Source organism: Aythya fuligula, chromosome 11 (assembly GCF_009819795.1).
Source record: "Aythya fuligula isolate bAytFul2 chromosome 11, bAytFul2.pri, whole genome shotgun sequence".
NCBI classification, from domain to species: Eukaryota; Metazoa; Chordata; class Aves; order Anseriformes; family Anatidae; genus Aythya; species Aythya fuligula.
In genome coordinates, this window is record NC_045569.1 from 936,997 (window position 1) to 947,081 (window position 10,085).

Below are 10,085 nucleotides of genomic sequence, written 5' to 3' on the forward strand. Positions count from 1 at the left end.
ACCTTCTATCAAAGGTAGTTTTTTGCTTCTCTCTTACACTGAGATTGGTGCCATTGTAGTCTGATTTCTTGCAACTATTTTTCTTATTTTACAGCATCCCTGGTTCAGCAGTCTGTGCTTTCAGTATGGATGACATTGAGAAGGTCTTCAAAGGGAGATTTAAAGAACAAAAGACTCCTGACTCTGTTTGGACAGCTGTACCTGAAGACAAAGTACCAAAGCCAAGGTAAAAAGTTTTTACTTATGATACTGTAATACTGTCCTTGAAAGGCCTACATTAAAATCAGCTGCACTCTTGGGTGACTTGTTCGGTAAAAATCAAAGCAAAGCTTTACACTTTAACCATAAGGATGCTCATTAACAGGCTGCCTTCTCTCATTAACTAAAATATCAAGAGGGAAAAAACAATGTTGTCTTCCTTTCAGACCTGGCTGCTGTGCAAAACATGGCCTAGCAGAAGCTTACAAAACCTCCATTGATTTCCCAGACGAAACGTTGTCCTTTATTAAATCTCATCCTTTGATGGATTCAGCTGTTCCCTCAATTGTTGAGGAGCCTTGGTTTACCAAAACACGTGTCAGGTATGACATAATTCAGAGTTAAAGCATGTGGGAAGGAAAACAAGGAAACACACTGTTAGTTAATGACATGCCTTTTGGTCTTGATAGATACAGATTGACAGCAATTGCTGTAGACCACGCTGCTGGACCATACCAGAACTACACAGTCATATTTGTTGGCTCTGAAGCAGGAGTAGTACTTAAAATCTTGGCAAAGACCAGGCCTTTCTCTTTGAATGACAGTGTATTACTGGAAGAGATTGAAGCATATAATCATGCAAAGTAAGTATTACCAGAACACCTAAAATATGTAGCTTTTCATCTAGTCCTTGGTACCTAGCTAAATAAAAATGATGGTGAACCAAAACTAATTCATTATTACCAACATCATCATTTATTTGTCATTTCACAGTGTTTCTCATGTTGAATAACCTGAAAATATTTGGTTACTTGCCATTTTGCTTGGGTCGAGTGAACAACCTAATTCCACTCTAGTGACGTCAGTGATACAGTCTAATTCTTCCACAAATAGATACACATCTTCCTGAATATCAAACATCAGAACAATCTGCTGTTAAAAAGCAACACTGAGAGCTTATATTGAGGGTTTCTCAACAGTGACCAATAATAAATAAACTACATCTAATCATTTTAAATGTGTTTATTCTGGAAAAAAAGAATTTGGAAATGGAAGCAGTACAATTAGACTCTACAGGTGCCCAGTACAGGACTCCTGTTCTGCTCTGTTGAGATATTTATGTCATCTGGGAGAACAAATAAAATGAATTTGTATTTTTAAAATAGTCATGTAGCTGTAAATAAGAGTCAGAAGTCAGTATTGATAACCCAGCTTATCAAATCATGTTTGCTTACAAGCCACTCAGAAAAGACTAGTATGTTATATTTATATAAGGAATTCCTTTTTCAGTATCCAAACAAACAATAAATAAATAAAATGTTTTCAGCATAAGCTCTGCCCAAAGTACTACAGTTGTAAAATAATGGCTTCCCATTATTTTTCTTAACAGGTGTAATGCTGAGAGTGAGGAAGACAGAAGAGTCATCTCCCTTCAGCTAGATAGAGACCACCATGCTCTGTTTGTGGCATTCTCCAGCTGCGTCATTAGAATTCCTCTGAGTCGGTGTGAGCGTCACGGGTCATGTAAAAAGTACGGCCCCGTTCCTGAATTCTCCCTTAAAGGAAGGGTGCCAACATCTCTGGGGAAGGAAATTTTAAAAAAATGTATGTTTTGGGTTTTTTTTCTCTTGCAAGGGCGTGTATTGCTTCACGGGACCCATACTGTGGCTGGTTAGACCATGAGGCATGTGGAAGAGTGACACCAGGCATGCCGTAAGTACTCCTTCTCAAATTAATCCAGCATCTCTACTATGTATTTTGTAGACTATACAAGCTTGTATCCTGTGCCTGTTCCCTTGCACTCTATTAATAAATGCCTATTTTTTAGAGCTGTTTTTTGAATGTACTATATATATGAGAGAACAGAATGCTGAAGTCTGAAAGTTTGAATTCTGCAAACTCTAAGTGAAGACTTCCTTTCGGTGGGGGTTTTACATGTGTGTGTGATGACAAACAGACCTGCAGGAAGAGCTGTAGGAAGCAGGATAGCAACAAATTGCTGCCTGTAAACCTGAGCAGCTCAGACAGGACAGTACACGCTGTCCCCTCCCAGCCCTGCTCACAGCCAGGGCACAGTCAATTGCAAATACAAAAGCACAGGTTTCAGAGTAGGGAAAAAGAAAGGTTTTGCCTCCACACTGAAACTAGGGTGATGTATATACATATCAAAGGCTTTATGCACAGATCTAGTCTGTAATATATAGTGCATTAGCAGCTGTATCTTAAAAAGAGGCCTTTGTAGCAGGCTAGCCCAAACTTCAGCTTAGTGTAGTTGCACAGTTCTATCCAAACCCAAGAGCACACCCAGTATAGATGTGACAGGGTCACTATGAAGAACATGATCTTTTCTACTGACTGGCATTGTATATACAATGTTAAAGCCTGGTTATAAACAAATTGTGTGTTTGATAAAACCTTTTTTTTTTTTGGTCATACACTAGGTTTTGCCTCTCTGTGGTGACTGAATGTTTCCATTTATTGCTTCCAGGAAAAAAAAAAATCACTATTTTTTTCCCTATTAATACTGTTAATTGCAGGTTCTCTTTATTTGTTTCATACAACCACAGCACTGGAGGATATGTACAAGATATAGAATATGGCAACACAGCGCAGCTTGGGGACTGCCATGGTAAGGCATAGTCATTGCTTTTCATTTATAATATCTCAGCAGTAGTCTGTGGCCACGCTTCACTAAAGATGTTAAATTTATGATGAACTTTCCAGTAACACGATGAACACATCACCTGTTGTTACTGTGAATGTTCACAAAGATGAACTTTTTTGTCCTGGGTGGCAGAGTTTTGTCTTTCTTCTCCTTCACCAGTTTACAACTACTTGGGGTCTACAGCAAAGTATTGAAGAATTTATTTTTTATAACCAGTAATATTTTAGTTTTCATTTTCCGTCGCTCAGGTTTGAGATCTTTTGCTTTCTTTTTGTTACTTTTTACTGATTACTTGTTCCTTTAATTCTTTTAGAAATTTTGCCTACTACAGCTACACCAGATTACAAAATATTTGGCGACCCAACATCTGGTTAGTTTTTTTAATTTTTTTGAATTAATGACCTTTACTTTCCTTCAGTTCAGCATTTTCAGCCCTTTTTTCCTTTTGCACAGTTGGCAATCCTTCATTTTTGTGCTTTTACTCATGTTCCCACTGATGGTAAAGATAGTCAGACTCTTCTCACTCAGTACTTCACCCTGTGTAGTCGCATGTTAACAGCTCATTATTTATTGAGACATCTTTTATTAAAGAGCCTGATTAATATAGATGACATCTTCACTTGCACGAAAGTCCACTAAGCTTTACTCTGTATCCCCAGCCATGCATTTGTGAATGCCCCTATTGGTCATCTCTAGTAGATGAATTGCAGAATTTCATCATCTTCCTCCTTACTGCTCCCTTTGTCTTTCCTTCTTTCCCAGCAAGCTTTTTGTACAAATACGCATTTCAGAAAATGTGTATTTCTCTATTTTTAAAATGTTATAAGTAGTTTGTGCTAATGGAAAAAAATATCACAAACTGTGTAGCTGAATGAGGACTTGTGTAAACAAAGGTAGCCTAGGAAGCTTTATGTATTGCTGTCAGAGAGACTTTCACATCCTTTTCACCTTCAGTGATTTTTTCTAACAATGTTTTCATTGTCAGCCCTTGGTGTTCCAGGAGGCAGGACCCAATGCTCCTCTGTTGAACTCAAAAGGAGAACCTGTGTTGACTTCAACAGGAGCAAGACTGAGCCATATTTTCCAGTGTTCCTCCTGGAACTTGGTCTCTTGTTTCAAACTGAGGGCATGTTTGACTGACAAATCTGAGAAGAATCTATTTCTATGTTTAATTTGCAAAAGTGCAACAACATGTTTTGTTTTTTTTGTTGTTGTTGTTGTTTTGGTTTGGTTTCTGATTATATTTATACTTCTGTAACTTGACAAGAAGTAATGTCTGAGACAAATATTTACAGATATATTAACCATAATGTAAGTTAGATACTTGCTTAGGAAAGCAAAGCAAAACTGTTATATGGAAATGCTACCTTGCCTCAGTTAGTGGTTATCAATTGAATTTTCAAAGTGATATTTTAGAACAGGTACAATTGAACCTGGTTTTCAAGACCTGAATGAGCATGCTTTTGGAGTACATTTCTCAGTCAAATCTCACATCACAGACATACACGCCTAAACCTAATGGGACAGTGAACACAAAATACTTGTGTGCAAAGTAGATTTTGGATTGTAAACCCAATTTGATATGTTTCCTGCTCATGCATTTCCACATTGGCTTTAGTGATTCTGCTCAGTAAGTGTATGACAGAGGAGCTAGAATCTATACGATATTGTTCCTTAGGAACCATTACAAAATAGAGGTTAAGAACATTCCTTTCATCGTCCCCTCAAGAAATGGCTCATTCAACAGTTCCTGGTATCCTGTAATAGCACTAATGGAGCTGATCTGGTTTCTCAGGAGTAACCTATAGTACGCATGTATCTTTCTAAGTAAAATTATATTTTTGGAAGATGTTTAGAAGGTAATGGAATATGTTGTCTTCAGTGAACAATATAGCAATTAAGTAGTGCAAGTTGTGCTTTTCATCTCTACCAGTTGTTTATATCAACTTTTGCACTGCTTTCATGTTTGACTTCTCTGGCTTTTTGGCTAGTAGCTGTTGATGCTTTAATGTGTGTGGTTTTGTTTTTTGTTTTTTGTTTTTGTCATACTTAAAAGTATTGAACCAATTGATTTCAATCAGTCCTCTGTAGTTCTACAAAGTGTAGTGGGTCACATTTTGCTGTCAAGTAACTCCCATTAAATACTGTCTCCAGCGATAGCTTAGATATGCCATGAAACAGCGAGGAAAGCCTGACGCCTGTAATACACATTAATAAAAATCTGTTTGCCACCACAGACATGGAGTTCTCCTCAGCTTCCATTACCACAATGGCAAGTATCCCAGTTATATCACCTAAAGTGATTGGTTCCTGGAAACCTAAAGTGACTGGCTCTCGGAAATTTGTAGTTCAAGATGACCCAAACACTTCTGATTATTCTGATCCATTATCAGGTGTCCCAAAGGGTAAGGCCTTACCAGGGAATACATTGCAGCTGAATGGAAACCTGATAGTCTCAGCATTTTCTAAGGTTTAAGTGTAACAGCAGTGATTGTTGGGCTATATTTTACACCCATTTCCTGTGAATATGCAGACAGTGCAATCATGATTCTCGTACCTATTTAACCAGCGTTCATAAGTGCTGCTTAGAGCTTATAATGGGAAACACAGATAATAAGCTCAGCCTTTTATTCCTGGGGTGCTCCAAAGCTCCCATTAAAATCAGTGGGAGTTCTGGATGCATTAAAAAAATTAAATTCAGGATTTATCTGCACCTCTGGTGGTTGTTTTCAAATGAGTCTAGTTTGGATAAGACTATTAGTCCTCATGAATGGTTGCTTACAAGAGCTTAATGGCAGGTTTTTTTTGTTATTTTGGTTTTGCAGCAGGCAGGGGCAGGAACAAAGCAAAACACAGCTCCATGACACGGAGCTTGAAGTGGGGCATATCCCAAACTGCTGCCTGCGGCACGTTTGTGAAGAATGTGGTCAGATCTGAGTAAGGATGTGCTGAATTTTTATTCTCTGGATATGAGGGTTGGTTTTAAAAAAGGTCTCAGTACATGGAGGCACAGAGATAGATTTTAATCTGAACACAGAAAGAAACATGTATGGCATGTAATTCATCTTTTCTGTAGTCATTCTTTCAGCTAAGTGAACCTTTGATTAGGCTCTTACAGCAACAAAAGATTTCAATTCAGCAGGACTATTGCAGTCAACCAAAGGCTCAAGAAGCTTCCAGCCCCATAAACAAAACTTAAGTCTTCATCAGTACACAGAATAGCTGGCTGACAGACATGTTTGCACAATTCTGTATTTACTGAAAAATCTCACCAGCCAAAAAAAACATTTCTATTTTATTACCATTCACAAAAACATATCAGGTTTCCTATCAGCCATTACGGCAGTGCATTTGTCATTTTAATTTGTTGCAGTTATTTTCCATTTTGCTTTAAGTTTTTTGTTATCATTTGCTCTTGGTTCTGAATCATATTTTGTGTCATAGCTATTAGTGAACTTTATTTATGTTCTTTCTTCTTCTGCACAGTGCCATTAAAACCTATAACCCTGAACATTAACGATGTTCAAAGGCCTTGCCTCTAACAAAAATGAATCTGTTCCTTCACTCTTGCTCTTTCATTTTAACATCCCTTGGGATAGTTAACAGAATTACTTTCATTAAAAACTAACATTGTCTTAGCTGCAAGATGTCTGTGGTTGCTTTAAAAGTCTCAAGAAACAAAGGGAGCTGGTTAATACATGAATCACAAACAAATCCAGTATTCAACTTTGTCTTAACAAAAAGTTTTCTAAATTTTAACATTATGTAATAACTTAACCTTGCAAGGAGTGTTTTTTCAATGGTATGCAAGTATTATATAAGTTCATTATTGACTACAAGCAGAAAAGAAAAATTAGTGCTTTAATAGAATGCTGTAATCTTGAACTTTGAAAATTGTATGCTTACATAATGCAAAGTATGCTACTCCAAGGCTAGCAAGCTGTAGATATATTAGTTTACAAGTTTTGCATCAGATTGTCTTGACATGGTTTAAACAATGCAGTATGTACATTATACAGTTCTACACAATATTTGCATAATCCTGTCTCTCTTTTGATACTGATTTATGAGTTGGGCAGAAAATTGAGAGGGAGCTTCATCCTTGAGTTATTAATTGCTGTCTGGCCCAGTAGCACCTTCTAACCTCAATTTTCTAGCAGAAATCGTTAATGTTAATAGCATACAGGCCCCTATTTGTGAGCCTTAAAGGAAATTTGGGGACAGGCTAAACCAATAGCATACAGTGTACAGCCAAATGTAATATGAGGAGTGAAGCTCTGACAAGTATTCTTCATTATCAAAGAAAATGGACAGTCTTTGTTTAGGCTGATCAATGCTAACTCCGTCCTTTTTGTTTATAAAATTATTTGCATTCACCAGTGCTGTGGATTGCAGATTTACACTAACAGTAGGCACAGAGCACTTGAAAACACTTAATAGACACTGCTGTCCTTCCCTGAGGCAGATTAACATCTTCTGAAATGGACCAGTATGAAGTACATGTAAATTTATGATACACTGCATGTCTTTTGCAGGTGTGAGGTGGGAAGTGCAATCAGGAGAGTCCAACCAAATGGTACACATGAATGTCCTAATCACTTGTGTCTTTGCTGCTTTTGTCCTGGGAGCCTTTATTGCGGGAGTGGCCGTTTACTGTTATCGGGATGTGTTCGTACGAAAATCCAGAAAAATACACAAAGATGCAGAATCTGCGCAGTCCTGTACTGACTCCAGTGGGAGCTTTGCTAAACTGAATGGGTTGTTCGATAGTCCCGTCAAGGAATATCAACAAAACATTGATTCACCCAAACTCTACACAAACCTGTTAACTAGCAGAAAGGAATTGCCACCAAATGGGGATACGAAGTCCATGATGATGGACCACAGGGGCCAGCCTCCAGAATTAGCTGCACTTCCAACTCCTGAATCTACACCAGTTCTTCAACAAAAGACTCTGCAGGCCATGAAAAGTCAGTCGGAGAAAGCACATAGTAATCTCAATGCTTCACGAAAGGAAACCCCACTAAAAAGCCCGCAGTTTTTTCCTTCCAGTCCTCCACCCCACTCTCCTCTAAGTCATGGACATATCCCTAGTGCTATTGTTCTTCCCAATGCTACTCATGATTACAATACATCTTTCTCAAATTCTAACGCGCACAAGGCAGACAAAAAGATGCAACATATTGATCATCCACTTACAAAACCATCCAGCAAAAGAGACCACAGGAGATCTGTTGATTCCAGGAACACCCTGAATGATTTCCTGAAACACTTAAATGAAACTACTAGTAATTCCAAAGCAATTATGGGAGATATCCAAGTGGCCCACCAGACTTTAATGCTGGATCCAATGGGAAATATGTCTGAGATACCACCTAAAGTTCCCAACAGGGAGGCATCTTTGTACTCTCCTCCATCAACTCTTCCACGAAACAGCCCCACAAAACGGGTGGATGTTCCCACCACACCTGCAGTACCAATGACCTCTTTGGAAAGGCAGAGAGGTTATCACAAAAATTCTTCACAAAGGCATTCAATATCTGCCCTTCCTAAAAACTTAAACTCACCAAATGGTGTTTTGTTATCCAGACAGCCCAGTATTAATCGGGGGGGGTATGTGACTCCCACAGCAGGCACAAAGATGGACTACATTCAAGGGACACCTGTCAGCGTTCACCTCCAGCCTTCATTGTCCCGGCAAAGCAGTTACACGAGCAACGGCACCCTTCCTCGTACGGGAATAAAGAGGACACCCTCCTTAAAACCTGATGTGCCACCAAAACCCTCATTTGTTCCTCAGACAACGTCAGTCAGACCACTGAACAAATACAGTTACTAGGACATCTGTCCTAAAAATGAGTGTGATATTGACCTGTACAGGTTGTGAGATGATGTTGTGGTAGACACGTAAGACAGAGACTTGCTTGTAATTACAGAGAACAAAGTGGCCAAAGAAACTGTCTTTACTTCAGCAACATCTGTGTCTTGCCACATGTAGCTATAGCAAGACTTTGTGTACTTGCTGAGTGCAACCAAACAAAAACAAAGGAAAGTGCTGGTCATTACATTTCTTTTGTTTGGAGCTAAGGAGACATGTAGCACAATGGGGTGGGGGCTACTTTACTGTTCTAAATAGCTTAAAATGTTCTTGGGAAAAAAAATCTGTAAACAAATACTTGAAAAATGGGTTCCATTTTAGACTGCCATTAAGCGTGGTCCTTCCCATTAAATGTGAACATTTTAATATGTATGCATTCACCTTGCCTCTTGCACAAATGTCAGAAAATGGTAATGTCTCAATGAATATCTGGGTTAATAATCAATTTGCTGGAATTCAGTCTCTGGCCCAACTGTAGCATATATTTTTTTTTTCTCTTGTGCGTGGCATTTTGTTCGTGCCACAGATAAAGCTGTGTGTGTGCGTGGATGTGTGTGTGTACTGTACACACTAGGATGTACTTAGGTTCCCATTGCATCTTTTATGCTATGGAATTGTTTACATTGAGCATGACTGAACAGACAGATGACTCTGCCTTCTGCAGCCGACAGCTAAGTTCAGTTTGGCGACAGCTATGGAAGTACTACACATTGCTGCCAGCCTTCTGGATAACACTCCTTGATGGACTAGTCACCCAGTGAAAGAGAGCAGATACCTTTAATTCTTCATAACTCTGTTATGCTGCTATTGATTCAGAGCTGTACATTTCAAATCTAGTCTTTTGGGCTGGAATGGGGGAGTTTTACTATGTTTTCACAGTGCCTCCATCCAATACCTGGCCACTGTGAACTTGAGCCCTGTATGTCTCATTGAGGGCAGCTAATAATCAACAATTCATTTGGCAAAGGCCTATGTAACTAGAGAAGGTTACATTTTTGTTGCATTTAATAATGCCCTACAGTCTGATAGACTCTTGTCTGTAGAAAAGAGGAAACATTAATTGGCCTGGCAGAAGCAGTCTGTGAAAAATCAACAGTAGTGCAATCAATTTGTTTTTGTTGTGTAAAGTAAGGTTATTTTTTTTTTTCCAAAGTCATGCAGGTAATGACAATATTCTGTAAATATTATGTGTGAGTTTACCTGAATCTGTGCATTTTGTGCCTTATTCATGCAAATGATAAAAGTACTAAAACAAAACAAACAAAAACAAAACAAAACAAAAAAACCCTGTGAAGTGTTCTCACTATAGCACATATCTCCTGAGTGCCAGTTGTAAAACCTCTC

The 10,085-nt window shown here is 38.5% G+C and overlaps 1 protein-coding gene across 15 annotated transcripts in view; it reads left to right on the forward strand.

The window, feature by feature from the left end:
* SEMA6D (semaphorin 6D) overlaps nucleotides 1–9,873 on the forward strand; it is a 239,329-nt gene extending 229,456 nt beyond the window's left edge. For 8 of the 15 annotated variants that reach the window (XM_032194668.1, XM_032194667.1, XM_032194666.1 and 5 more), the window contains 9 exons: nucleotides 95–226; nucleotides 426–581; nucleotides 669–842; nucleotides 1,589–1,729; nucleotides 1,834–1,911; nucleotides 2,736–2,827; nucleotides 3,177–3,233; nucleotides 5,101–5,268; nucleotides 7,399–9,873. In XM_032194668.1, the coding sequence (XP_032050559.1) occupies nucleotides 95–226; nucleotides 426–581; nucleotides 669–842; nucleotides 1,589–1,729; nucleotides 1,834–1,911; nucleotides 2,736–2,827; nucleotides 3,177–3,233; nucleotides 5,101–5,268; nucleotides 7,399–8,702 (2,302 nt within the window). In that variant the 3' untranslated portion in view covers nucleotides 8,703–9,873. The remainder of the gene's footprint in view (nucleotides 1–94; nucleotides 227–425; nucleotides 582–668; nucleotides 843–1,588; nucleotides 1,730–1,833; nucleotides 1,912–2,735; nucleotides 2,828–3,176; nucleotides 3,234–5,100; nucleotides 5,269–7,398) is intronic. The other 7 variants (XM_032194662.1, XM_032194673.1, XM_032194663.1 and 4 more) reach the window with 7 other exon arrangements.
* Nucleotides 9,874–10,085: the final 212 nt, after the last annotated feature.